The sequence below is a fragment of the Phaethon aethereus genome (genome assembly GCF_964289735.1).
Source record: "Phaethon aethereus genome assembly, chromosome: 1".
NCBI lineage: Eukaryota > Metazoa > Chordata > Aves > Phaethontiformes > Phaethontidae > Phaethon > Phaethon aethereus.
In genome coordinates, this window is record NC_138575.1 from 222488632 (window position 1) to 222516524 (window position 27893).

A 27893-nucleotide genomic window follows, 5' to 3' on the forward strand; every position below is an offset into this window, starting at 1 on the left:
GGGGTTTGCTCCGTGCTGGTTACTGGGCCCCATGGGACCTCCTCGGAGCTGTGCCGAGGCGGCAGTGGTGGTGGGGGTGTGTGTGTCTTCCTGCTGCCTCATCTGTCCCGGCGCGTGGGGTTGGAGGTGGCCCCATGGCTTCTCTCTGCTCTTGGGGCTGAGCAGAGCAGGATGCTGGGGGCCGCGAGGTCCGGGTGTGCCCCACCCCAGGCACGCTGTGGGGCAGGGCCTAAGCACCGCTGCCCGTGCATCCCCCAACCCCAGCCCTCATGTTGCTGCATGGGGCCGATGGGTGGGCAGGGGTCTGCCTCTGCGCCCCCACGAACCGCCCGCTGCCAGTGCCGTGGCGAGGTGCTGCTCTGAGGGCTGTGTTCAGCAGGAGGGGTAGGGATTCATGGGGAGCTGGCGAGGGGGGGACCATAGGAGGCAGCTGCCACCCTGGGACCTCCAGCATTGCCCTGGGTGGCAGCGAGGCCTGGGTGAGCCTGCGAGGGGTCTCTGGGTGCTGCCTCCTCCCTTGCAAGCCCCTGGCTGAGAGGACCCTGGGCAGGGGCTGATGTGGGGACAAGCCCCGGACACCCAGGCCCACCCAAGTGGGGTGAAGTCCTGCTTGTGGGTCACGGCATGTTTGGGGGCTGGTGGCACTTGGGGGAACTTTCAGGCCCCTGCCCCCCATATCCCCCCTCATCACCTACTTCACTCCGAAGCTGGGGTGGGGGCTCAGCGGCCCGGGGCTCCCCCGTTCTTCTTGCGGCACGGGGGCCTGGCGTTGGCAGCGTCCTTGCGGTCCTGCCTGGTCACCCCGCTGAAGTCCAAGGAGGTGAGGTGGGGCAGCAGGGACAGCACGTAGCTCCTGGGGGATAGGGACTTCAGTGGGGTGCGGGGGCTCTCCCCCTGGTCCCGGGGGGGTGAGGGTAGCCCCCCGGGGGTACCTGTAGCCGCTCTGCGCTGCCACGGGGTTCCCGTGCAGGGTGAGGCGGCGCAGCTGGGGCAGGACCCCCAGTTTGTCCACTTCGGCCAGGCTGCCGATGCTGTTCCCGTGCAGCTGCAGGCTCTGCAGGGCGCGGAGGGTGGTCAGCACCTGCGGGACACCCCCCCCCCCCCCCAAAAACTTGCTGTCAGATGGGGCTCCCCCCAGCACCGCGGGGTGGCTGGGGCAGGGTCCCCGTACCAGGTCGATGGTGGTCAGGCGGTTGAAGGAGAGGTCGAGCCAGCGGAGCTGCGTGGGGGCCGCCTGCAGGTGCTCCAGGGCGGGGGGCAGCCCCCCGATGCCCCCCAGGCTGTTGTTGTTGAGGCGCAGGGCCTGGGTGGGCTGGGGGGGCCAGGGGCCAGTGCGGGGCTGCGCTGTCAGCAGCTCTGGGGGGAGAGGGTGAGGGTCCTGCTGGGGGGGGGGGGGCTCCCGTGGGGGGAGCGGGGGGCCCGTGGGGCCGTACCCACCCTCGATGGAGCTGATGTGGCAGAAGGAGAAGTCGAGCGGGGGGCCGAGCTCAGGGCGCTCCCCCTGGGACAGCATCCCCCGCCGTGGGGCAGGACCCCTGGCTGGTGCTGTGGGGCAGAGCGGGGCCTGGCTGCCCCCACGGCCCCACACGTGTTCCTTGCCGCACCGTGGGCCTCTAGGTACCGTCTAGCCCTGCACGTGCCCCCCCCACCCGCTGCAACGCCCCAGGATCCCTCGTGTGTCCCCACCCCGAGTGAGGGCCTGAGGCCTGTGCTCCCCCATGCCCCCAGCGGCCCCACGTGTGTCCCTGTACCCCCCACGGGAGACCCTTCCCCACGCGTGTTCCCGTTGTCCCCACGAGCCCCATCCTCGTGGCCGCAGGCAGCCCTATGGGCCCCCCCCTCCCGCCCCAGGGCCCCCACGCGTGTTCCCCTTGTCCCCATGAGCCCTTCCCCACGGCCCTACACGTGTCTCTGTCCCTCCACGCGTGTCCCCGTACCTTCCACAGGCGCCCCCTTCCCCCCGCGCGCCGCCGTCGCCCCGGCAACCCGCTTCTGGCGCTCCCCGCGGCTCTCGCGAGAGCCGACCCGCGCGCAGGGGCCTCTGGGATTCGTAGTCCCGAAGCGCGGCGCCCGCCCACGTGACGCGCCCCGTCCCGGCGGTGGCCAATGGGGAGGCGGCGGGGGCGGGCGCCGCCGTTTGAATCGGGGCGGTGGCGGCGGCCCCGGCACGGTACGGGGCGGGGGGGGGCACTGGGAGAGCGGGGCTGGGGGGCGGGGATACCGGGAGGGGGCGGCGTCCGTCCCCAGCGGGCCCTGTAGTTCCCGCGGCCGGGCCTGGGCCCAGGGCCCGTCCCCGGTGTCGCCATCCCGCGGTGACCGGGACCGCTGCTCCCTCGGGCCCGACTGTGCGGGTCGGCGGATCCCCAGAGCCGCTGCCGTTGGACGGCCCCGCGCCGGGCGTCTCCTGGGCGTCCCCCGGGCCTAGCACCGGGTACCGGCCGGCGCTGCCGGAGAAGGGCCTGCGCGTGCCGCGGGTACGCGCCGGCCGCCCCGTCTCGGTTTGCCGGGGGCTCCTCGTGCCGCCTGCCCGCCGCCGAGTGCTGAGCCGGCTGCGCCTCGTCCGCGCGACGTCCTTGGCCAGACACATCTCGCCTCCGCACCCGGTAGGAGAAGCTCCTTTAGCCGGTTCGCGTCGGTCTCTCTGGGCAGAGCCCCGTGTCGCCCGTGGCGGCCCTGAGCCGGCGCGCTGCCGCGGCGGGTCTCGCGCCGGGGTCTCACGCCTGGCCCGCCCATGGCTGAGCCTCTGTCTCCGGCCAAGCTCGGCGGCGGCCCCTTCCCCGCGGCCGGAGCGTGGGCTCCCTTTGCTTCCCGGCCCTTTGCACAGCCTGAGATTTCACCAGCGGCGTTTGGCCGGTTTAAAAGAACTGTCTCCGCTGCCCACGGTGCTCCTCAGCCCCTTCCCAGCTGGTGCGGTGTGCACCGTGCTCGGGGCAGCCCAAACACCCCGGGGATGGCTCGCAAGAGTCTCCAGATGAGCACAAGCGCCCCTTCCTCACCCGCTCCCTACCAGCCTCAGGCAGCAACTGGGGTCCCCAGGTGCAGGCAGGAGTGCAGGCAGGGGTGCAGGCAGGAGTCCTGCAGCCCCTTTGACCAGCTACCTTGTGGGCGAGCAGGCGTCTCTGCCGGCAGTGGGTCGTGGCACTGCTCTGGTCCCTGGCGAGTCCGTGGCTGCTGGGGGGTCGGGTGGGGTGTCAGGGGGAGTTTTTCAGGATCCAGGTGGGACGTGGCTCCTGCCAGGTTAGGGAGAGACAGGGAGCTGGTACCGGGGGTCCTGCACCCTAAACTGCCGAGTCCCCCGCTCTCCGTGAGCAGCCGCTGCTGCCGCCGCGCTGGGGCTGGGAGCGGGTCTGTGCCGGACCTGCCAGCCCTCCGTCCCCCGGGGCCCTGGCAGGGTGACGGCAGCGAGCGCGCCCGCGGCCGGGGTCAGACCTTGCCGTTTCCCCATGGCCGCTCCAGTGGCGGCTTTCTGTGCCGTGCGCCTTTAACGAGCGCGGCCTCGGCGCGGTGACGTGGGGTGGCCCAGGGCCAGGAAGGGGAACCGTCGCCTGCCAGCCCTGCCGAAGAGAAGCCCAACAACTTTTCTTTTGTGCGTGGCCGCTGGCTCCCCGGCCCTCCCCGGCTGCCAGCGCTCATGACGGATTAAACCCCACACGCCGACGGTGGCCGTGCGCCCCCGGTAAGGCCCGAACAAAGACTTTATCCCTCTTCCTTGTTTGTTTTAAAATGGAGCTGGGGAGGGGGAGGAGGAGGAGGAGGGAGGTGGGGGAGGCGAAGCTCACCATCTCCCAGCCCCGGCTCCTTGCCGTGGCGTGTGACTCCCGCCCCGGTACCCCGTGAACCCCCAAGGTGCGAATCCCTGACTGGCGTCGAGACGCGGGCGGCCGAGTTGAGTTCGCCAACATCCGGGAGCTTGGGCTCCGAGCTGGCGGCCGCGTCCCCCCCCCCCGCCGCTGCCTGCCCGTGCTGGCCGTGGGCCTGTCCCTGCAGGGGGGCTGCCGTGGGTCGCCCACCCTGCCTGAGCAAGCTGCTGGGGGCTTCCTGCAGCGGGACCCCCCGCCCTGGGACGGCTGGGGGGTCCACAGGCGCGTCCCTCCGGCAGGTTGGTTGTCGGGAGCTCTGGAGACGCGGGCTTGCGTAACGCCGTGTTTTGACTGGAGCGGGTGCTGGGGGAAAGCAGCAAAGGACAATGCTGCTGCGGCCATCGCTGCCGGGGTTCATCCCCCCTCCTGCCGGACCCTTCCCCACCAACCCTCTGCAGCTCCCCTCTCCGGGGCCGCGTCTGGAAAGCGCTCACAGCCGTTGCTGCGCTTGGTGGCAACGCGCTGGGCTCCCCGACTGTTTCCTGTCTGCTGTCGCACGGATCCAGGCATAGAGTGAGCGGCGTGTCCCTGCGGAGGGTCATGTTGTTGACGTCGCCGGCCACAAGCCAGGCTGTGACCAGGGCAGGAGCGTGGAGCGCTGCCCGTCCTGGCCTCTCGCTGGGCACCGGCACTTCTGCAGACTGGCTCCAGTAAAACCCAACTCGGCGCTGGCGGGAGTCTGCGTTCAGGGCTGGCACGTGTGTTTTGCCCAGAGGCTTTGGGTGGACTTTTGGGGACAGGTCCTGGCACAGCCCCCCCTGCACCCCCAGCTGTAGGGCTGGAGGGGCTGTGGGTGCTGAGGGGCCATGCGCCGCAGCCCCTGGGCAGAGGGGCTGTTAGACAAACTGGAGGGAGGACCAGTCCCGCCAAGGATCCTGCACTTCCCAGTTGAACTCATGGGGGCGGCGGGTGCTCCATGTCCCCCAAAAGCCCGGTGGCCGTGGAGTGCCGGGCGCTCCTGGTCTGTTGTGGCTGGGGGTGTCAGGGCGCAGTATAGGGCGAGGAGCCGAGAAGCACCCTCCCCATCTGGGTGACTTTTGGCAGAGGGTCCAGTCAGCCCTGGCTTCTGCTCAGGTCTTGCTCCCAGCGGCTCCCTCGCCGTGAGGATTACCAGGGTGGCACCGGGGATGGCCAGCATGGAGGCAAAGGTTGCCATGGAGGGGATTTGGCAGTGGTCCACATCCTGGGGGCAGCAGGGCGGCTCGTCCCTGCTCCCACCCTGCACGGCGATGCCTGGGGGGCTCCCTTAGTGCCGATGGCAGTGGGAAGGGGAGCTGGCAGCGCTCCGAGGGCTTGGCCGCTGCCTTGCTGTGCTTGTTTGGGGCCGGGTGACCTTTGCAGGCTCCTTCCAGCCCCCATGGCAGTGTCCCAGCCAGGGGCAACGTGGGCAGCCTGCCTGACCCCGAGGGTCCCAGCAGCTGGCAGGGGTGGCAGCGGGGTGGTGGGGGACGAGGCAGCCCCGGCTCTTGCCCCACCAGCGTTTCAGGGACTGGTGGCTGCACAGCTGGGAGGAAGCCCGGGCAGCTGCGGGCAGTACCACGGTGGGAGCTCAGCCCCTGCCCGGGCGGGCAGGGCCGGCTCCAGACCCCAGCAGCCTGGGTTCCCTCCTTTTTCTTTTTCTTTTTAGATTTCCTTCCACCATGAGGTCCGTGGGAGATCCTCCTCTTGCCAAGGCCTGGCAGCCCACACTCTCCATGGCTTCCACCGTGCTCTCACCCGGAGCCGGTTGTCCTGCCCAGTTTGGGTGCTTGTTTGCCACTGGTCCCCGGTCCCCCTCTGCTCCCCAAGGGCCATGCTACCATCCCTGGCTGCTTCGTCCCGCTGGGGCCGGCTGCCTCTCAGCCCGGGGCTGGGGGATTTCCTCCTGCTCTTGCTCGTCCCGCAGGACTATGGCGGCCCTTGGCATGGCGGCCCTACACGTGGCCGGATTTTTGTGCTTTGAACCACACTGTCTCTCTCTAAAGTTGCTGCTCGTGTTTTCTAGAGGGAGCTGAATTTTCCTGGGATGCTGGGCCTTCCTGGCAGCGATACCGGATCTCAGCCGCGACTGGTGGCGTGGGGAGAACCATCCCCGGGTGGGCAGCAAGAGCTGATGAGCTGCCAGCCCCTGTGCCAGGAGCCCACTGGGTGCCCAGGTCATGCTCCCTGTCTGCAGCTTGCCGCAGGCAGTGGAGCCCCGCGGTCCGGCGTGGCGAGGGAGAAGCCCTCGGCCACCTGCAGTGCCCCACGGCTAGGCACGCGGGCAGGATCCGTCAGGGTGATGGCAGCTGCTGGTGCTGGCTGCCCCGAGCGACGACTGGTTGTTTGCGCTGCCGCAGTGTGACCTGAAAGACAGGCCTGACAGGACGCTGCCCTCCTCCTGGGGGGGCCGGGGCTGAAACTGCGTGCCGAGAGGGACCAGCCTGGGCGCAGGGTCTGCCGGGCTCCCAGGGTGCCAGGCCTTTAAATTTCTCTTAAAAGAAATTTAAGAGAAGTGTGGGGGTGAGCAGGAGGGAAGGAGGCATGGCAGGAGGTGCTGGGCATGAGGAGCCTTGAGCCTTGCTCATCGGGATCCTGACCTCCGGGGTAAATGCCGGGGGGCTGCGGGAGAGGACCCAGCTGCTGCTCGGCCGTGCTGCTCCCCGCTCAGTGCCCGCAAAAAGCAGGAGGGTGCCGGCTGCTCACCTCCATACAACCCGCAGCTGGCCCGGCACGGAGGGTAGATCCTCCCTTGGCTGACACCAATGCCTGGCGCTGTGTGCAAGCTGTATATTAATGTAATTACTATGTTTGGCCTTCACTGCTTTTTTTTCTTCCCCCTCTTTGTTCCTAGGTCCGGGCAGTGACCTGGCAGCCTCGCGAAGATGGCTCTTCACGGCGTGAGAGCTGCGGCTCTCCTCGCTTGGGTAAAGCCTCCCTCTCCTCTGCTGTAGCTTGCCCCGTAGGTGGGACGTGCTGCCTGGGTGGGTCCCAGCTGCTGGTGGCACCGGCGGCTCCTCGGGGGCACGATGCCAGGGCTGGTCAAGGGCGGGGATTGTGGCTGCAGCAGGTCCCGGGGCAGCCGAGTCCCTGCTGTTCCCAGGCAGGTGGGTGTTTGCTGGAGAAGCTTTGCTCACCATTCCTGTTGAGTAACCAGAAATGCTGCAACGGCTTGGTCCGGCCATGGAAACTGCCGGGGAGCCAGAGCCAAGCCTGGAGCCAGCAGCAGGCTTGGGAAGCGAGCAGCAGCTGGGCCATAAAGGGGCTGCTGGATCTGCCTGGCAAAGCAGTGCCGTGTCTGAGCAAACCATCGCAGCGTGGCAGAGGAGACCCGTGCCGGCCTGTCTGGCTGTGGAGCCACGGGGATTGTGTTCAGCCTTTGCCGGGGCAGGGCAGGAGTGGTTGGAAGGGCTGGCTGTGCGCTCACACCCAGACTGGTCTCACTGTCCCCTGCTGGGACTGGGAGGTGGTGGGTGGCGCAGCACGGTGTTGCATCGGCCTTCTGACCATCTCGCCCTGTTTCTAGGTGAACAGCACAAAAGTTTGTACCGATCCCCTTGATGATCTGTCGCAGCTCCAGGATTGTAGCGTCTTCATCAGGATCATCAACAAAATGTGAGTACGGAGAGCCGGGGAGCGCTCTGCAGACCGCCCGGCTGGCTGGAAGGCGGCAGTGAGCACGCGCTGGGCTGCCTCCCGGAGCCACAGCCTTGGCCCCCAAGAGCCTCCTCCGAGCAGAGTGAGAGTAGGGGTCCTGGGATATTTCTCCCTCTGTGCGAGGCTCCGGCAAAGTGCCGCACCTGCGTAAGCAGCGCTTGCTGCTGGGCGTGTTCTGAAGCCCGCTGCAATGAAACATGGGGCTCCTGCCTTTTCACCGTGGCTCCTTCACACGTAAACCCGCTGCGCGCGGGATGATGAGCCTTTTGGGCTGCCCTGCTTGGATGATGTACCGGGGCTCTGCCGGCAGCTCGGGCTCAAGACAAACCCCCTTGAGGCAGCTGGGAGAGGGTCTGCTCAGGCAGGGGCTGCTCATTGCGTGGCTGGGGTCTGCCTGCGGAGCCCCAGGCAGAGCTGTCGGACCCCGCGGAGCCACCCAGGTAGGATTTTGGACAGAGCTTCTGTCGCTGGAGGCCTGCTATTGCATCTGGCACTGATGTCTGGGCTCGCTCCTGGTGTTGAAGCAAAGAGCCGAGCGCTGATGCCAGTGGCGCGGCAGCTCCCGGAGCTGCATGGGACGTGCTCTAGTTCCATAAATGCTGCTCAGCACAGCAAGTTTTCCTGAGCCGCAGCCTCGGGACCCTGAGGAAGCCTTGGGTCTGTAAAGCAGCTTAAAGAATGACAGCTCCCGCCCCACGAAGTGCTCCTGTTCCCTGGGGACGTCGGGCTGCTTCTGAGTACGACATGGGCAGGACGGAGCCTGTTTACTCCATCCTGGGACCGGAGGTGGCTGGGCAGGGGTGGGAGGAATGCCTCCGTCAGGAGCCGCATTCGTTGCCTGTGAGCAAGGGCAATTAAAACCTGCAAGCTGTAATGGGCATTGGAGCTAGGACCGAGCACGCTCTGCTCCGTCTGCACGTCATTAACGAGCTGGCGAGGCAAATTGGGAGGGCGTGAGGCTGCCGCTCGGCGCAGAGCACAGCATTGCTTTCAAACCCTTCCGGCGGGAGGCTCTGTGGGAGCCTGTCTGCTATAATTACCTCCCGCGCGGTGTAAGGAGAGCCTGCTCGGAGCGGGGATCTGCCTGCGGTGGGTGGGGAGGAAGGAGCTGCCTGCAGCGGGGATATATTTAGTCAGACCTGGTTAATCTCCTGGGTCTGTGCTCCAGCTCAGATTAGCCGGGATCACCGGCGGCGTGTGCTTGCTAAACAGGCCTGACCGTAGCTCGATAAGCGGGGCGGCAGCGGGGTGGGCACCGCGGCGGCCGGCTGAGCTGCAGGGGAGCTCTCCGCAGCACCGAGGGATGGGATGTGAAATCTGTGAGGATGAGAAAATCCTCGTGCTGGTCCCTTCCCCGGGCCAAGTCCCTGCTTTTGGCACCCCGGGAGTAACCGCAGGTACCAAAGCAGCGTGGGTGGCATGGATTTGAGGCACACGGTCTCTCTTTGAGCCGGTGGCTGTTGAGAAAGAGCGTGGCCTCAAACAAGAGGCAGCTTCAGCCCCCCTGCCCCAAAATCCAGCGTGGCCTCCAGGGCAGCAACCTGGAGGAGAGCGGGGTCCGCACGTCTCCCGGACGCTGTTTCCTACAAATGGTGATGCTTCCCAGTAGCAAGGAAATGCCAGGCTCCACGTGTGGCCCCCGGCTCCCGCAATGCCTCCCGGGCCGGTAGGGATGCCGCCAGCTCCCTCTGCCGTGCCGGATGCCGGGGCTGGCGGGCAGAGGAGGAAGTGGTGGAGGCCGGCAGCGCTGCGGCACACGCGCCGAGGGGGCTGGCTGCCCTGCTCCGGCCGCTCACCAAGCGCAGCCATGTTTGTCGGGGCTGCGGGGAGCGTCTGCGCCTGCTCCCGGGCACGGCGTGGCTGGCTTTTGCTTCACCACCCGCCCTGGCACGGCGGTGTAGGACAGTCCAGCGCTGTATTGCCCGAGAGCCAGCCGCCTCGCTCGGCAAGCTCTGTTGGGGGAAAAAAGAAGAAAAGAAAAAAAAAAAAAGGCACCGCTGGTTTAATCCCTCGGCAAAGTGCTCACGCAGCCTGTGCACTCTTCTAGCCACAGGAGCGAGGAGGGGGAGTCTGTGCTGGAGCAGCCGCTGCCGGAGAGGATCTCCTTCATCCGTGGCTTCCTGCAGAGTAAGAGCCGGCGCCAGGGGAGCGGCTGCCCCTGCTTGGAGCCCCTCACCCCCGTGGGGGTCTGGTCTTGTGCCTGCGGGCTGCCCCCTCCCCTAAGTGTCCCCCCCGCTGCATCAGCAGCTTCCCAAGGTGCAGGCAGAGCTGCCCTGACCCTGCGGCAGGGTGCGGGGCGAAAGCTTCCCGGTGGAAATCTGTGCCAGAGCCTGGGCTTGGTACGGAGGAGGCTCGGGGGTGAAGGGCAGGGTGCCGGTGGCTGCTCCGGTGACGCTGCTGTGGGGCAGCATTCCTAGCCTGGAGCCTGGCCTCAGGCTGCTCAAATCCTCCTGGAAAACCTTCACCGGAGCAGGAATCCTGGGAGAGGGAAGGGGAACTCTCTCGCACTTTTGCTTGGCCTCTCCTGCAAGGGGAGACACCATAACCCACCCGTCCCACCCTCCGTAGATGGGGCTCGGTTTCATAGAATCGCATCATGGTTTGGGTGGGAAGGGACCTGTCAAGGCCATCCAGTCCAAGCCCTGCCATGAGCAGGGACATCCCCAACTCGAGCAGGTTGCTCAGAGCCCCGTCCAACCTGGCCTGGGATGTTTCCAGGGATGGGGCATCCACCACCTCTCTGGGCAACCTGGGCCAGGGCTTCACCACCCTCAGTGTCAAAAATTTCTTCTTTAGATCTAGTCTGAATCTCCCCTCTTTTAGTTTAAAACCGTTACCCCTTGCCCCATCGCAACAGGCCCTGCTAAAAAGTCTGTCCCCATCTTTCTCCTCAGCCCCTCTCAGCCCTGGCAGCTGCACTAAGGTCTCCCCAGAGCTGGTTTGTGCTGGCGATGGAGGAGCAAAAGGCACAGAGATGCCGAGGGTGAGGTGGGCAGCCTGGGGCCGAGGGGAAAGTTGCCAGGAAGGGGGACCCCCACCCCCCGAGAGTTAATGGCAAAAGCCAAGCACTGGGGGCTCAGCTCTGGAGCCCAGCCCGCCCTGTACGTCCCCCCCTGTGCCCCTTGTCCTTGGGGATGCATCACTGTGCCCCCCAGCCCGTCACCTCGGGGGACGGACACGTGCCATGGGCAGGCAGGCAGCGTGCCCAGCGGCAGGGGCTGCCGCCTGACTGGGAATCCTGCTTCACGTTGCAGAGCACTGCAAGCACAAATCGGCTGCGGAGAACCTGGTCTCGGCACAGGAGCTGCTGGAGGGAGAGGAGCTGGCGCTGGCCAAGGTAACCGTGGGGCACGCTTTGTTGCGATGTGCCGATGACCGACCTGGGGACGGTGACGCTTACCTGCCTCGTTTCAGGTGGCCGTGCTGCTCCTGTATCACACCTCCATGAGCTGCAAGAGCCCCGGGGACTGGAATGAGTTTGACTACAAGACCCAGGTAATCCCTTCTGGGCTCCCCCTCCGGGCCGGGGGCGCAGGGGGAAGCGAAGGTGCCTTTTGGGGGGTGCTCCAAGACCTGCCCTCCTGTTCTGGGTCCCCTCGAAATATAGGGGTGGGGGGCTGCGGTGCTTGCCAGTGCATCTGGGCAAGCAAATGCTTGTGGCTGCGAGCATGGGCACCTGCCGGTGCAGGCAGGGAACTGCCCGCTGCCCCACGCCTGCTGCGGTCGCTGCCTGGCTGGCACCGCTCTGCCTGCGAACCGCAGCTGCCGCAGCAGGGCTGCTGACCCCGCGGCTCCTCCGACACAGGTTGAACTGGCAGCGATCCTCAAATTTGTGCTGGACAATGAGGAGAGCCTGAATGAGAATCTGGAGACATTTCTGCAGAGGAAAGGTGAGTGCTGGACCCCGGCTGCCTGTGCTGTGGCACCAGCCCGGATTAACAGGCCAAGCCTTGTGCCGGCAGCGTGGGCATTGGGCACGTTTTTCTCCTAGCCAGCACCCGTGCGGCACCCAGTAAGACGGAAAGGTTAGCGTGTTGGCTGTAGTGATGTCCAAGTGCCAGCGCGGAGTGGGACAGAAACAGACCATAACCTTGGGGAGAGCAGCAGTGTGGAATATTCTGAGTGCTGAGCACTGCTGGCATCTTCCTGCGCTTCACTTTCTTCGCACTGCGAAAAGGTCCCCTGTGAGCCCTCCTTTAAGAGGAGGGCTGCCTTATACCTGCCGGGCTCTCCCTGTTCGGCAGCATCGTGCCGCTGAAGCGTGCTTTCCCAGGAGGAGCGAGGTGGGTGGGATGCCCACGGCTTCACAGTGGGAGTGGAGTGCCGGGGCAGGACCATGGAGCTGGCAGGACAGCGAGGCAGGTTTATGGCTTTCTCAGCTGGGCTGATTCGTCCCTCCCGGAATTTGCAATTCCTGAGCATCAGGGATTTCAGCTGCTAAAGACTCCCTCCCAGTATTAATGTGAAGATCACAGCCTGCTTCTCACTTGTGATTTCCAGCGCCGCTGTCCTCGTCCAGCGCGTCCAGCAGCAGCTCTGAGGAGCACTCCCCACTGCTCTCCCTCCCGCACAAGCGAGAGGTGCGTTTCCTGGAGCTGCAGAAGATTGCCTCCTCCTCCGGCGCCAACAAGTACGTCCCCAGCCCCTCTGTTGCTGGGGGGGAGCGAGGGAACACACAGGGCAGCTTCTGGGACCCAGGGAGGTAGCCGGGGTACACGCTGACTCGACAGAGACCCCCTTACTGCCATAGTGCTGTCCTGCTGCAAACTCCTCAGGCTTGACGTGGGGATGTGCCATGGGGGGCTGAGGTCGGGCTGTAATTCAGCCCAGCTCGTTTCAGCCTAACGCAGACACTTCCCAGAGCAGCCTGTGGTCCTCTCCTGCCCTGAGTGGGCTTGGGAGGACCAGGCTTGTGTTGCCGCTGGATGTGCTAAAGGAGTTTAGGAAGCTGAGCGCTCTGCGGTGGGGTTCTGGCTATGGTGTAAAGGGAGATGGATGCTTTGCCCTGGGACTAGCGGTGGCTGCCAGATGCTCGGAGGCTGGTGCTGGTGCAGTTGAGATGAGGAGAGCGGTGTTTCTGCTCGGGCGATGAGGCATCAAAGTTACTGCTCTGAACCTGCCTCTGAGACGGGGGAACCAGAGTGGGTCTGGCTGCGCGGGGAGGGGCCGTGCTCCGACTTTGGCTCCGGATGACAGAATTATGTGGCGTGCCTCTCCACAGCATGCTCCCCGGCCCTCCGTCCTCGCCCATGGGGGACGTCATGCAGACCCCCCAGTTTCAGCTGCGAAGGCTGAAGAAGCAGCTGGCTGTTGAGAGAGAGAACCGGGATGAGCTGGAGGTGGAGCTGGCAGAGAATCGCAAGCTCATCACAGAGAAGGGTCAGTCACTAGTGGGACGTCCTGGGGTGTGGGGAGGGCTCTCTGGGGCTGAGGCCTCCTTTGGTTTCTCTGACTTGGTTATGATTTTGACCCCACCATGACTGTGCTCACGCACAGTCCGTCCTGGCAGACTCCAGGTGAGCACAGCTCATGGCTTTGGAGCTGTTCGGCTTTCCAGAGCAGACAGGGCAGCTCGGGGTTTGCAGTGCTTCGCTCCGTCGTGGGCCAAGGGGACCCTTGCCCATTAATCTGGACCAAAGCGTGAAGCAGAAAGCCTTGCTGATGGGAGCCAAGACAGCTCCGGCGCTGCTGTAACAACTCTGAGATCTCGGAGATGGCTGTCTGTCCCTCTGCCAAATGATTTGGAGCAGGCTGGCAGGCGTAGGAGTCCTGCCATTCACATCTAAAACACTCTCCGCACTAGGGATTTTCCCAAGCGCGTGTGGAGACTGCAGGTTCCTTCTTCCCTTTCGTATTCCCTTATATATCCTGGGCAACAAAAGCCATGACTGAAGCAACACCCGTGCTGAGCAGCAGCGCTGGCAGCCTGGCGTTTCTGTGCAGCAGCTCCTCAGCAGCTTGGGAGGACAGACATCCTCCACCGTGCTGTTGGGGGGGTTCAGGTGACAGAAAAAGATGGTAACGGGCCCTTTCTCGCTGCCCTCCCCAGAGGCTCAGATCACCATGATGCAGCAGCGGATTGACCGCTTGGCTCTGCTCAACGAGAAGCAAGCTGCAGACCAGCCCGAGCCCAGGGAAATGGAGGAGCTGAGGGAGAAGAACGAGAGGTAATCCTCCGGGGACGTCGCTCCCTCCTGCTAGGCTGGTCCTTGTCACTCCCATGTCCCTGGACTCTGCGTTGTCTGTCTCTTCCCCTGCAATGAACAAAACAGGGGTGAGGGGAAACCTTCCCGTTGCTCTGTACTGCCTCCTCGGCAGCTGCACCCAGGGAGGAGAAGGCTTCGGCAGCCACAGAATCACATCATGGTTTGGGTGGGAAGGGACCTTTCAAGGCCACCTAGTCCAACCCCTGCCATGAGCAGGGACATCCCCAACTCAAGCAGGTTGCTCAGAGCCCCGTCCAGCCTGACCTGGGATGTTTCCAGGGATGGGGCATCCACCACCTCTCTGGGCAACCTGGGACAGGGTTTCACCACCCTCCGTGTCAAAAATTTCCTTATATCCAGTCTAACTCTTCCATCTCCCCAGAGCCTTCTCTGCTCCAGGCTGAGCCCCCCCAGCTCTCCCAGCCTGTCCTCCCAGCAGAGCTGTTCCAGCCCTCGGAGCGTTGCTGGGGCCTCCTCTGGCCCCGCTCCAGCAGGTCCATGTCTCTCCTGTGCCGAGGGCTCCAGAGCTGGATGCAGCCCTGCAAGGGGGTCTCCCCAGAGCGGGGCAGAGGGGCAGAACCCCCTCCCTTGCCCTGCTGGCCACGCGGCTTTGGGTGCAGCCCAGGACACGGCTGTGCCAGCTGGCACGCTGCTTCTTGTGGTTGGGATGATTATGGCCCGTGGCCCTTTTTTATTGCAGCAGGCAGGGAGCCAGTCCCAAACCCTGCAGCATGTTCTGACAGCCCGCTCCTTACCCTGGACCCGGCACAGGAATGGCCATCCCTGTTGTGGGAAAAGGGTGTGCTGCCTGCGTGGGTCTCGCTCACCTCCGGAAGAGCCTGTGTGGCCTTCCCAGCCCTGGGATAGGCCCTGTGTCGCTGAAAGCTTTCAGGGTGATCCTGGAGCTCCCGACTGCAGCCCCTTCCCCAGCTGCTAGCCCTCCAGTTTGATCCAGTCTGATCGGATCTGAACTGGGCTGCGTTGTGCACTTTAACGCTCTCACCTGCCACGCTGTGTCCTGGTCTTTGCCCTGGCCCTGTGCAGCGACGTGTTTGCTTGGGAAGGACGCCCAGCCTCCGCTGGCAGGTACCATGCCTTTTTTGTCCTTTCCTCACTTATTGCACTTTGCAGAGGTGTGGCTGGAGTCCTGCAGCTGCCTCTGCCCTCAGTTCAGAGTGGTCGGGCTCACACAAAGCACAAACATGGCTTATCTCTGCTCCGCTTTGCGACGTACTGGGATCCAGCTTAGAGCTGGATTTATGGTAGCTTCTCACCACGGCACAGGGATACCTCGGTACCTTGGCTTCCTCAGCAATATCCAGCAGCATTGGTCCCCAGCAATGTCCTCGCTTGCCTTGGGCTTGCACCCCGGGCTTTAATGACCTCCTCTCCCGCAGCCTGATGGTGCGCTTGCATGATGCCCTCAAGCAGTGCCAGGACCTCAAGACTGAAAAAGGCCAGATGGACCGAAAAATCAATCAGCTCTCGGAGGAGAACGGGGACCTTTCCTTCAAGGTACGGGGTGCTGTGTCCTCTCTGTGTCCCCACAGCTCAGTTGTTCGTGGTGGGACCCAGAGGGGAGGATTTGATGGCAGTGCCAGACGCTGGGCTGCTTATGGCTCTGCCACTGGCCTCATGTGAGCTTGACCCAGTGATCGAGCCTGCTTTGGGCTCCAGATCCTGATCCGAAGGGGAACCGTGCTGGGACTGGGTGGAGTTGGCTGCACGCAGTGCTGCAGGTGCAGGACATGAGCACCCAGGAGCTGGGATGCCGTGGATGCTGCAGTGCTCAGCGCTCGGGAGAGGGGTGCTGAGCAGAGCCCTGGGCAGTGTGGGCCCTCTCTGACCCTCCCCTGGGATGAGGTGTTTTCCCTTTGCAGCTGCGGGAGATCGCCAGCCACTTGGTCCAGCTGCAGGAAGCCCTGAACGAGCTCTCGGAGGAGCACAACGCGGCCCTGGCGCAGTCGCAGGAAAAGCAGGGGCAGCTGGAGGGCGAGCTGCGTGCCGCCTTGCAGGAGAAGGTGAGGGACCCCGGGGTCCCGCCTGGGCGGTGGGTGCCCCGCTCTGCTGCGCCCGCAGCTGCCTGGCTGGGGACTTGTGCCAGCGTATGGCAGTATCCTGGGGCTAGCTCGTGCCCTGCCGTCTGCAGGCAGGGTGGAGTGGGCAGGAACCTCCTGCCCGTCCGTGCTGGCACATGGGGAGGCCACGCAACAGCCGGCACCGTGGGGAGCCTCCCCTTGCTCCCGGGAAGGGTTCTCCGTGGCGGGACAGGCAGCGAGGAGGGAAGCCCTGAGCCTGCCGAGGCAGAGCTGCAGGAAAGCTGCGTGTTGAATAAAGCTGGGTGGCTGGACCTCCCCTCGCTTGGTTCCCTCGCCTCGTGCCGTGCTCAGTCTCCCGCGTCTCTGTCCCCAGAAATGCTCAGAAGAGAAGATTGAGATTCTCCAGGGGAAGATCTCTCTGCTGGAGGACCAGCTGGCCAAGCTGGGGGACTGCAGCACCCAGGAGAAGGGAGAGGTCATGGCCGATATCCTGAAGGTACGGCGGGTCTCGAGACAGCCTCTGGCTCCCCGCAGCAAGGGCAGGCAGTGCTCGGACGGAAAACTCCTTTAGCTGGGGAGACGCACGGCAAAGCCGAGTGGGGCAGAGCCGGCTGCTCTCTGCTGTTGGGTGCGGGTTGTGGGACTGAGCACTCTGTGGGAGCCCCTTTTCTGCCGAATTTGGGAATACCACTCCCGGGTGGCTGCTGGCTTCCCCAGCCTCCCATAGCAGGGGTCGGTTGTGGAGGGAGCAGCTCCTGCATGGTGAGAAAAGGCATTTGGTCTGAGAGAGCAGGGCGGCACCAGGCTAAGGGGAAAGCGGGGTGTGCCGGGGTGCACCGGGGGTGCCGGGAGGGAAAGTGAGTGCCAGGCAGCTCCTGCTGGGATGCAGCACGTGGTGAGAGGGTTGGATGCAGCTCGAGTAATGCTGGGAGCGTGTGTTTTGTTTCCCCCACCTCCTCTTCTCTCTGCCAGCTGGAAGAGCTGAAGCAGGAGGTGTCCAGCCTCGCTGCTAAAGGGGCCGAGCTCCAGGCCACCGTCCTGCGGCTGGAGGAGGAGAAGCAGCTGCGGGAGGCAGCCCTGCAGTCCGAACGCGGCCGCTTCGAGGAGGAGAAGCAGCAGCTGGGCGGCCTCGTCGCCAGCCTCCAGAGCTCCCTCTCCGAGAGCCACCGGGCCAGGGAGAGGCTGGAGCAGGACCTGCGGGCGCGGGAGGCCGGCGAGCCCCAGGGCACCCCACTGCGGGGCCGGGAGGCCGAGGCAAGGTGTGAGGGGGAGGCCGGGCGGCTGGCTGCCCTTGACGCCCAGCACGAGCAGACCCTGCGGGAGAGGGACTCTGCCCTGCAGCAGCTCCAGCACCTGCACGAGGCCAACGCATCCCTGAGCGGCCAGCTGCAGGCCATGGCGCAGGCCCAGGACGCCAGCCAGGCCGCCTCGGCGGCGGAGAAGGCTGAGCTGAGCCGCAAGGTCGGTGAGCTGGAAGCCAGGATCCTCGAGCTCGGTGCCCAGCGGCAGCAGGGAGCGGCGGAGGGGCTGAGAGCCCAGCTGCGGGAGCTGGAGGGCAGGCTGAAGGAGAGCCAGCAGAGGCTGGCCGAGAGGGAGAGGCTGGCCCGGGAGAACACCCGCCTGCAGGAGCGGCTGCTCTTCCTGGAGGAATCCCTGCGGAACACCGAGGGCATCCTGGAGGATGAGAAGAGGCGGGCGGCCGAGAGCCTGGAGGGCAGCCTGGCCAGGATCGCCGAGCTGGAGACCGAGAGGCAGCAGCTGGTGCAGGGCCGGGAGCCGGCCCCACAGGAGCGGGGCGAGGAGGCGGCCAAGCGCCGGGCGCTGGAGGAGAGCCGGGAGAAGGCGGTGGGAGCCTCCCCCGCTACCCGAGAGGAGGAAGGGGAGCGCGGGCGGCTGGAGGAGGAGATGCGGGCGCTGAGCCGGGAGCACGGCCGGGCCTGCCAGCGGCTGCAGGCCGAGCAGGAGAAGGCAGCCGCGCTGGAGGCCCGGGCAGAGCGCCTGGCTGCCGAGCACCAGGAGAGGCTGGCCACACTCCAGGCTGACCTGTCCAGCGCCCGGGCGTGGGCAAAGGAGAAGGAGGGTGAGGAGCAGAAGTTGAGGGCTGAGGTCTCCTCCCTGCGGGAGAAGATGGCCGTTGCGGAGCAAACTGCGGCACAGCGTGTGGCTGGGCTGGAGGCAGATGCCCGGAGAGCTGCCGAGGCGCTGGAGGGGGTCTCCCAGCAGCTCTCCCAGGAGAAGCTTAAATCCAAGGAGCTGGAGGCTGCTGTAGAGCGGCTGCAGAGCGCGGAGGCTGAGCTCTCCCGGGCGGCTGCCAGTGGCAGGCAGCGGGAGCTGGAGGTGGAGGTAAAGAAGCTGTCCGGGGAGTTAACCCTGCTGGGCACCAGGCTGGAGGATACGCTGCAGGAGCACCGGCGGGACCTGGCATGCCGGGAGGAGGAAGCTGAACGCCTGCGGCAGGAGGTGGAACGGGCCAAGGTGGACTGCGCTGCCGAGCGAGCTCGCAAAGCAGAGCTGGAGGCGCAGCTGCAAAACTCCCTTAATGAGCAGAGGGTGGAGCGGTCGGTGCACCGGGAGGAGCTGGCCCAGTCCCGGGAGCTGCTGGAGGAGAAGGAGGGGGAGCTGGACGAGCTCCGCCGGAAAAATGTCTCGTGGGGCGAGGAGCTGAGGGACCTGCAGAAGACAATCAGCAAGCTGAAAGGAGAGCTCGCCTCGGCGGAGGCGGCCAAGGAGCGGGCGCCCAAGGTGGACAACGAGCTGCAGGGGTCCTTGGAGGCTGCCCGGAGCAGGGATGTGGAGGGGGACAGCATCAAGGCCACCTGCTCAAAGGAGGTGTCCCTCAAAAGCTTGGAGGAGAAGACCTGTCACAGGGAGCAGGAATCTGGCTCGAGCCAAGATCTTTACCAGGAGAAGCTGAAGGAGACCCAGGTGCTTCATCTGCAAGTGGAGGAGCTGGAGCAGAAGTGCAGGGAGCAGCAGGAGGCAATGGCCGCCCTTGAGCGAGCGGCGGCTGAGGCGGCGATGGCAGAGCAAGCGGAGCTGGAGGCCTCGAGGAGGGAAGCAGTCCAGCAGAAGGAGAAGGTGTTGGAGCTGCAGAGGCTGCTGGAGGCCTCGAGGTCGGTGCAGGCTCTGCACGATGGCACTGTTGAGGCCCTGCGGAAGGAGCTGCAGGAGAAAGGCAGGGAGCTGATCCAGAGCAAAACCGCCATCACTGCCGCTGAGAAGGAGCTGCTGTCCCTCCGCTCTGCGGCGCAGGAGAAGGGCCGGTTGGAGGAGAGCTGGAAGGAGCAAGTGTCCCAGTGCGTCCAGGAGATGGAGAGGAAGAACAGCCTGATTGGCAGCCTGGAGCACGAGGTCTCCATCCTCCATCGGCAAGTGACAGAGAAGGAGGGGGAGAGCAAGGAGCTGAAGCGCTTGATCGTCGCCGAGTCGGAGAAGAGCAAGAAGCTGGAGGAGAGGCTGCGGGTGCTGCAGACGGAGATGGCCACCGCCGCCTCCCGGGCGGCCGAGAGGTGCTCGCTCATGAAGGTGGAGGTGCAGCGGTGCCAGGAGGAGATGGAGAAGCAGCGGATGGCCATCGAGGCCCTGAAGAGGGACCGCCATTGCCAGAGCGAGCGGGAGGATGAGCTGCGTCAGGAGGTGAAGGTCTGCCAGGACAAGTGCATCCAGAAGGAGCAGCTCCTCGCCGCCCTGCAGCAGGAGCTCAGCAGCGCCCAGGCGCTCGCTGGGGAGCTGCCGGCGCTGAAGCACCTTTGCCAGCAGCTGCAAGCCGAGCGTGCGTCCCTGGAGAGCCAGCACCGCCAGGACCTGGAGCAGAGGGCGAAAGCCTTGGCCGCTCTGCAAACAGAGCTGGCGCGGGCCAAGCTGGAGGTAGCCGAGGTGCCTTCCCTGCGGGAGCGGTCGGCAGAGCAGGACCGGGCCATCCAGCGGCTGCAGGCAGAGGCGGCGGAGCAGGCGGCGCGGCTGGCGGGGCTGCAGCAGGCCAACGCTCGGCTGGCCGAGGAGAACCGGGGGCTCGGCGAGAGCCGGAGCCGCGGGCAGCAGCGGCTCGAGGCGGAGCTGAGCCAGGCCAGGGAGCGGCACACGCGGGAGCTGGAGCGGCTGCGGTTGGCGTCGGAGGAGCTGGTGGCCAGCAGCCGGCAGGAGGCCGAGGAGGCGGCGCGGAAGCTGGAGGCGATGAGTAAAGAGTACGAGAGCAGCAAGGCGGCAACGCTGGAGGAGAGGAGGAAGATGCTGGAGGAAAGGCAGAGACTGACAGCTCAGGTAGGGGCTCCTGCGATCTCCCCGCCGGGCGGGCTGCAGGTGGGGGGATTCCCTCGGGAAAAGGGGCACTTTCGGTCTCCTGTGCACCCCTGAATCCTCATCCTTCTGCTCAGCCCGGGAGCTGGGGGTCTGGGATGCGCTCCCCGAGAGATGCTCGAGCGTGAAGGGGATGGGCGCTCCGGGTCTTCGCCAGCCACATGTTCACTTCTTTCTCTTGTGCTCGCAGGTGGAGCAGCTAGAGGTATTTCGGAAAGACCAAGCTAAGCAGGTAACGCATGTGAAGTGCTGGCTGCTTAAACGGTGACAGTGCACGGCCCTAGCTGCTGCCGCTTCCCACCGGAGCCGCCCTCTCCTCTCGTGAACTGTTTGCGGTGGGGACCCAGCCGTGGGGTGCTCCCGCAGAGCGTGCTGCGGGCGCCGCTTGGCTCCAGGTCTTTGAACTCGTGCCTTTGCCCCCGGGGAGTAGGAACTGGGGCCCAAACCTGCTGCCTGCCCAGTGGTGCCTGGGGCTCAGCTGGCGGTGGCTGTCTGCCGAGAGCATCCAGGCCTCCTTGACACAGGACCATCGCTCCTCTGACACCTTGTCCCCAGAGAGGGGAGCTGGGGGAGCTGGGATACCCCTTCCTTCTGTCCATCCCTTTTTCCCACCCTCTTAACTGAAGGTTCACGTAGCCGGTGGGGATGGTTGGTGCTGGCAGGAGGGGGCTGCGCTCCCAGAAAGCATGGTCCAGATGTGGCCAGAAGTGGGATGCTTTACAGCAGCATCAGTCTCGGACGTGGTGTGGGTTAGCGCTTGGGAAATGACTCTGGAAAAGCCCCATTTCCCTGCCCAGCTTAGTTTGCCCCTGTGGCCCCAGCCTGAGCTGCCCAGGGACCCCGCAGAGGCCTCGTGGCTGTGACTGGGGTCTGGGGGGTCCCTGAGCATCTTCTGGAGCAGGGAGAGCCCAGCTGGGCCAGGCAGGAGCTCGCAGCAGCCGGGGTCTGGTGGCTGTCTCCCCTTGCCGAGAGTGACGGCCCACCCGTGGGAGCGCATCTCGCAGGTGCCCGGGCGGTGAGCGCGCTCGCTGCCAAAGGATTTACGAGCCGCCTGCCCACGCCTGGGGGTCCCGCTGTGGCCGGGGCCCTTGCAGGGCTCCTTGGCTTGGCACTTCATGGTGCCATGTCCCGCCTGCACGTTGGGCAAGCTGCAAGCAGCCACCCTCCACTCTCGAAGTGCAGAAGCACCCCTTTGGGGTGCATGGCTTGAGATTTGGCAGGAGGACGCCCGCGGTGGGCCGGGCCTCCTGCTCTTACCCCGACAGCAAACAGTCGGCAGCGGAGATGCCCGCTCTGGTGACGTGGCACGGCTTCCCTTGCCCTCCCGCCTAAAAGGGTCTCGGCTTTGCTTCAACGCGCGGCTGCTCCTTACGCTTGGGTAGCGCAGACCTCGTCCCTGCAAAGGCGAACGCGGGGCTGCTGTGACTGCCTGCCTCCAGCCCCCTAACCCAGCTGCTGGGCAGCTTCCTTGGTGGTGGGCACTGCTGAGCAGCCCCCCAGGCCAGGACACCTCCTGGTCCTGCCCCTGGAGCTGGCCGGGGGGGAGGGATGTGCTCCACCATGGGAGTCTTGCTCCCGGAGGTGGTCTAACCAAGCTGTGCTCTTGCAGGTGGAGGAGCTGAATAAAAAGCTGAGCCAGCATGAGAAGGCCACCCGAGCCCAGCAGCAGCGGGTTAAGGTAAACAGGGACCAAAAACCTGGGACCTGAGGTGGGCTGAGCCCTTGGTCAGCCCTGGAGCTGTCGGTGGCCGAGGTGGGGGTGCACCTGACCTGGTCTCTTCCCTGCCCGCAGGTGCTGGAAGGGGAGCTGCAGGCAGAGGCCACGCGCCAGCAGGAGAAGGTGGCAGAGCTGCAGGCGCAGCTCGCCCAGAAGGAGCAGGCGGCGGAGCACTACAAAGGCCAGGTATGCCGGCGGCTGGCACGGCCCTGCCGTCCCCATCTCCCTGGGCAGCGTGCCACGGGGAGGCTTGACGGGTTTTCTCTCCTAGATGGAGAAAGCAAAAACTCACTATGATGCAAAGAAGCAGCAGAACCAGGACCTGGCAGAGAAGCTGAAGGCCATGGAGCAGCTGCAGAAGGAGAACGCGGAGCTCCGGACCGAGTCGGAGAGGTTGGCCAAGGAGCTGCAGCAGAGCGTCCTGCAGGCCAAGGAGTCGGAGCTGAGCTGCAGGAACCTTACCAGCCAGGTCCGCAGCCTGGAGGCTCAGGTGAGCACGGCGCAGCAGGGCTTCCGCCTCCTCTTCCTCGCCTTGGTTGCCGGCTCGCTCAGAGGATCCATCCCTCCCTGCTTCTCATCCAGGTGGAGTTTGCCGATCGGCAGCTACGGGAGCTCGGCAAATTCCAGGTGGCAACGGACACGCTGAAGGGCCGGGAGACTTTCCGCCAGAACCCCGCTGACCTCAGCGCTGACAGCCTCGACCTCAGCCTCGATGAAGCGCAGCCGCTCAACTCCACCAGGTACCGGCACGTCGCGGCTCAGCGGAGCCCGTCCTGCCGCCAGCGTCACAGAAACCCGGTGTCCCCGGTTCTCTCTGTCCCCTGATGGCGTGGTGAGCCCCTCAGCATTGCTCTCGTGCCCCGTCTCTGCAGGAAGGCTGGCCGCTCGCAGTCGGAGGCCTCGGCGGTGCCACCAGGCAGCGAAGAGTCACTGGCGTCGCAGCGGCTGCCCCGCAAGGTGGAGTCCCTGGAGAGCCTCTACTTCACCCCCATCCCCAGCCGCACCCGGTCCCAGCTGGAGAGCAGCGCCGGCTCCCTGGGCAGCCTCTCGCTTGACTCCGGGTGCAAGACGCGCTCAGCCCGGCGCCGCACCACCATCAACATCACCATGACGAAAGTGAGCAAGTGGGGGGGCGCTGGGTGTGGGTCAGGGACGGATCTGTCTGTCAGGGAGGGATCTGTGGGGCAGGATCTCTGTGCTGAGGACAGGGACACATGGTTTTTTGTGCCCCACAGCCCGGGGGCTCTCTGGGGACTGGGATGCAGACAGGGATGGCTGGCGGGAGCTTGCTTCCATTGCTCCCACGGGTGTCTGGGGCTGCCAATGTCACCGGCCGCCCCGAGGAAGCCTGAGCTGCTGCGGGGCTGCTTGTGTGCCCGAGCTCTGCACCGAGCTCCCTCATGACACCTTGTCCCGAGGACCCTCTGCCCCTCGGAAGTCATGGTGTGAGGGCTGAGAGGGCAGCGGGGGAGGATGAGGGCAGTAGCGAGGGGCCTAAGAAGCGCAGCCATTTATCTGCTTCCTCCCTTCCTCTTTGCCTCTCGCCCTGTGGGACGGCAGCCGCAGGGCACAGCTCCAGCTCCTGCCAAGTGCGGCACTGAGACAGGCTGGGGGGCTTTGATACCTGGGTGGGGGCAACCCCTGGTGTCAGCACAGGCTGGGGGGTGAAGGGGTGGAGAGCAGCCCCATGGAGAAGGACCTGGGGGTCCCGGTGGGTGAAAAGCTGGACGGGAGCCGGCAACCTGTGCTCGCAGCCCAGAAGTCAACCATGCCCTGGGCTGCCCCCAAAGCCGCGTGGCCAGCGGGGCGAGGGAGGGGATTCTGCCCCTCTGCCCCGCTCTGGAGAGACCCCCCTGCAGTGCTGCGTCCAGCTCTGGAGCCCTCGGCACAGGAGAGACATGGACCTGCTGGAGCGGGGCCAGAGGAGGCCCCAGCAACGCTCTGAGGGCTGGAACAGCTCTGCTGGGAGGACAGGCTGGGAGAGCTGGGGGGGCTCAGCCTGGAGCAGAGAAGGCTCCGGGGAGACCTTCCTGCAGCTGCCAGGGCTGAGAGGGGCTGAGGAGAGAGATGGGGACAGACTTGTTAGCAGGGCCTGTAGCAACAGGACAAGGGGTAACAGTTTTACACTCAAAGAAGGTAGATTCAGACTAGATCTAAGGAAGAAATTTTTCACTATGAGGGTGGTAAAACCCTGTCCCAGGTTGCCCAGAGAGGTGGTGGATGCCCCATCCCTGGAAACATCCCAGGTCAGGCTGGACGGGGCTCTGAGCAACCTGCTCGAGTTGGGGATGTCCCTGCTCATGGCAGGGGGTTGGACTAGGTGGCCTTGAAAGGTCCCTTCCCACCCAAACCATTCCATGGTCTCTGGATTTCCCCTCCCAGAAACAGCCCAAGACCGATGAACCGGACAGCGCCGACGTCTCCTTCTGCAGCATCCTGGCGGCTCAGCCCCCGAATGTTGCCCCCGGCAGGAGCCGGCTGCGCTCGGCCGCCTCCGCCCGCTCCCTCACCAGCTTCCCCTCCCAGGAGTCCCTCGTCACGCTGGAAGCCTCCTCCCCTCAGGAGACCCCTGGCAATTCGGCACTGCTGGGCCTCCCCGGCTACCGGCCGGTCACTCGCAGCTCCCTGAGGCACTTGCAGGGGGGCAGCAGCTCCAGCCTCGGTGCGTGTGGGCAGGGTGGGCGGATGGGCTGCTGGCTGGGGGGCTCTGCCCTGGCCTGGGGCGCCACTTCTTGCCTGGGTTGTGTCCCCCCACTTCAGCCCTCCCTCCTTTGGGTTTAGGCCGGAGCAGCATCTACCTGGGCACGTGTCAGGATGAGCCGGAGCAGCTGGATGACTGGAACCGCATTGCGGAGCTGCAGCAGCGTAACCGAGCCTGCCCGCCCCACCTGAAGACCTGTTACCCCCTGGAGAGCAGGGTAAGGCGGGGGGCGAGCAGACTGCCCCTTCCCCGCACCGGGGTTCAGCCACCTGTGGGAGAGGGCCTAGGGTGGGGGACAGAGAGCGGCTGTGGGGCAGCCCTGGGGGCACGTGGAGCGTCGATGGCTGCCCCTTGGCAACGCCTCTGTGCTGCCTCCCCAGCCCTCCAACTCCCTGGGGACCATCACGGACGAGGAGATGAAGACGGGCGACCCGAAGGAGACGCTGCGGCGTGCCAGCATGCAGCCCTCGCAGATCGCCGCTGGCACGGCCGCCCGGCGCAGCACCCTGGGCACGGTCCGGGCCGGCAGCATCACCACCCGGCAGCAAAGGAAGCGCCTCTCAGACGAGTCCCACCAGGGCCCCGACACCCCCGAGGTGAGCTGAGCCGCGCTGCTCCTGCCGCAAGTACCCCTGCTGCTCCCCAGCTCCCCCAGGAGCCAGGCTGGGGCCAGGAGGGCTGGGGGGCAGCTGCAGATGTTCCTCAGCTGCTGAGGGGGCTCGTGCCCTGGGAATGGCCCCTCCTAGGGCTGCAGCAGCAGCGGGACACTCGGCATTGGTGCCTCCCCTGCAGCAGGGCGGGCAGGAGGCAGCTTGAGTGGTGAAGCTCTGAGCCTCTGCCTTGGCTGCATGACTCCCCAGGCCCTCGCTGCCCGCTGCCCCTCGGTCCTCCTCCCACCCAGGGAGGGGGGTCCCAGGGCTCTGTCCCCCAGATGACGGTCCCGGCTCATCCCTTCTCTTCTAGTCCAAGAAACCAACCAGCTGCTTCCCACGTCCCCAGACTCCCCGGGACCGCAGCGAGCGGCGCAGCTCCCAGGTCAGCCGGAGGAGCGAGCAGCAGGCCCCCAGCAAGCAGGTGAGCAGCAGGGCCTGGAGCAGCGAGCTCCGGAGAGAAAAAGAGGGGTTGGGACCCCCCTGTCCCGCCCTGAGCTCACGGTCCTGCGTCCTCCTCTGCAGGCCGAGAGGCGTCAGTCGATGGCATTCAGCATCCTCAACACCCCGAAGAAGCTGGGGAACAGCCTGCTGCGCCGGGCCGCCGGCCGGAAAGCCACCCCCAAGAACTCCCCGCGCGGCAGCGCCCGCCGCTCGCCCCGCATCGCCACCGCCAAGTCCCCCAAGGGCAAGGTAGGCACCGCGCGCCCCCCATGGGCCCCCAGGCTGGCTCCTGGGCCCCCCGGGGTGTGTGAGGGGAATGTGAGGGGAAGCATGTGCTCAGCCCGGTGCCCCGAACCGCTGCCCTGGGCTCACGGGGGCAGTGGGGGGCTCTGACCCTGCAGTGCCACGGCAGCAGTGGGTCTTAGCGTGGGCACAGCCCCCTCCAGGGCTGTGGGTTGCTGATGGTCACTAACGTCTCCTCTCTGCCCTGTCCCTCCCAGGCCAGTCGCCGATCACTCAAGGACACGAAATTCTGAGGTTTCCCCATCCCCTGCGCTGCCGGCCCTGCCCTGCACCCAGCCTCTGCCCCCTTGCCTCTCCCTGCCCCTCCAGTGCCATGGCCTCAGGACCCAGCAGCACCGGGGGGGGGGGGAGGGGGCATAAATGGGGCCCCCTTCCCTGTGTGACACTGCCCTGCCCCTCCCACCGATGCCCCAGGGCCACGTGGGCCTCTCCTGAGCGTGGCAGGGCCCCGACGCCCTTCCAGCTGCACCCAGCATGGCCCCTCTCCTGCACCCACCTCGGGCCAGCTCAGGGGGCAGGGGGGAGGCGCAGGGGCTGGGTGCAGGAGAGGAGTGGTCCCCCCGGGGCTGCCTGTGGGGCTGGAAACACCCGTAGGAAACCCTTGCTGTGCGGTTACGCCGGGCTGGGGGCTGAGCCCTCCCCAGGGGATCCTGCAGGGCCAGGGCCAGGGCTGGAGGTGGGATGGGGTGTCCCTAGGGCCCCCACGCTCCTCCCTGTGCACCGGAGACCCTGGTGGGGGGGGGGGGGGGTGTGAGGTGGCATTTTTAAAGTGTTTGTACTTGTAAATAAATTGTATTTTTCTCCTGCTCCTCCCACAAGCTGCTTCTGTGCCCACGGGCCATATGCGCTGGCTTTGCCGGAGCTGGGGCCACGCCGCTGCCATGGGGTCACCTCCAAGGGCTGTGGGGCCAGCCTGGCACCAGGGCCTCTGAGTGGGGCCTGCAGGGAGAAGCATGGCCCCCCCGCTGTGCCCCAGGCAGGACCCTCACCCGGGGCCCTGCTGCGGCCCCTGGCAGCCACAGGAGCGTCTTCTCTCTCTTTTATCTCCTTTAATTTATTCTTCTCCAGCAGCAACTGCTGCCATTACAGCGTTTCCCCACCCGTGGGGCCCCCGCATGCTCCCCCAAGCCTGGCCACGGGGATGGAAGCCACCTCTCCATCCCCGCACCAGCCTTGTCCCAAATTTTCCGCTGCGCCTCTGCCAGCATGGCTGGCGCTCCTGCACAGGTTCATTGCCTGCCCAAATCCTGCCCCTGCACGTTGCTGTGGCACGACCCGGTCCAGCGTTGCAGCGCAGGCAGCAGCAGGCAGCAGCCGGCAGCAGCCTGCCTGACAGGGCAGGCAGGGCTCCGGTCCAGTGTCTCCAACAGCCGCAGCTTCAGCCCCCGCATGCCGCGACACGGGGTTTGTCCCCCTCCCCGCCATCCTCGCAGCCCTATGGGGTGCCTGACATCCCTGCCTGCTCCCCGCAGGTGCTCGCGTGCCGCTCCACCTCTGCCGCGCCAAAGGGCAGCTGGCAGATGGGGCAGGACACCCAGGCTTCGGGGGACACCTCTGCCAGGAGGGAGGAAGGCCAGGCTGCATCGGCCTCTTCCTCCCCGCAGCGGGAGGCGTGCGCGGGGAGGAGATCCAGGCTGAAGTGGCCTGTGGAAAGGGGAGGTGACACGGTTGGCCCAGGGTCTCCAGGCTTGGTGTAAGCATGGGGTTCGGGCTCATGCCCTCCCTGAAGGTTCCTGTGGCTCAGCTTGGTGTCCGTGGCTCCCAGCAGCGCCGGGTGGCTCAGCCAAGCACCACTCCAGCCTCTCCCACCACCCCTTCACCTCCCAGCCTGGGCAGGGAGCAGCGCTGAGCTATGGGGACTCAGCTGAGGGGCGGGTAGATGGACGGATGCCCTGTGCTCGGTCCCAGAAGCGTGTCCTGTTCCCCCCTCGGGTTGGCCGTGCCCCCTCTGTGGTTACAGGGAGGCCGTTTCAGGCCAGGGGACACCCCTGCCAAGCACCCACCTGAGCAGATGGGGCAGACACCTGTCTCCCCGTGACTGCTGTCCCTGTCACCCATCCTG

General features: G+C 65.8%; 3 protein-coding genes across 3 annotated transcripts in view; 1 reads left to right on the forward strand and 2 right to left on the reverse strand.

The window, feature by feature from the left end:
* INPPL1 (inositol polyphosphate phosphatase like 1) overlaps positions 1-676 on the reverse strand; it is a gene marked incomplete at both ends in the record, with an annotated part of 10929 nt that extends 10253 nt beyond the window's left edge. Inside the window, one exon of the mRNA XM_082015091.1 lies at positions 590-676. Coding sequence (XP_081871217.1) covers positions 590-676 — 87 coding nt within the window. The remainder of the gene's footprint in view (positions 1-589) is intronic.
* A 44-nt stretch (positions 677-720) lies between these two features.
* Positions 721-1513, reverse strand: LOC309417590 (leucine-rich repeat-containing protein 51-like; the record flags this gene model as incomplete). Its single annotated transcript, XM_082015103.1, has 4 exons — positions 721-853; positions 933-1081; positions 1172-1356; positions 1438-1513. 4 exons carry the CDS (start codon positions 1511-1513, stop codon positions 721-723), a joined length of 543 nt encoding a protein of 180 aa, XP_081871229.1.
* A 5190-nt stretch (positions 1514-6703) lies between these two features.
* Positions 6704-26064, forward strand: NUMA1 (nuclear mitotic apparatus protein 1; the record flags this gene model as incomplete). The annotated part of the gene is made up of 25 exons (XM_082015115.1): positions 6704-6745; positions 7345-7433; positions 9523-9602; positions 10730-10812; positions 10890-10970; positions 11281-11365; positions 11976-12105; positions 12697-12854; positions 13525-13642; positions 15079-15196; positions 15562-15702; positions 16094-16216; positions 16693-19980; positions 20207-20248; positions 21626-21694; positions 21809-21919; positions 22005-22223; positions 22316-22473; positions 22606-22849; positions 24116-24395; positions 24515-24651; positions 24815-25030; positions 25398-25508; positions 25610-25777; positions 26029-26064. 25 exons carry the CDS (start codon positions 6704-6706, stop codon positions 26062-26064), a joined length of 6327 nt encoding a protein of 2108 aa, XP_081871241.1.
* Positions 26065-27893: the final 1829 nt, after the last annotated feature.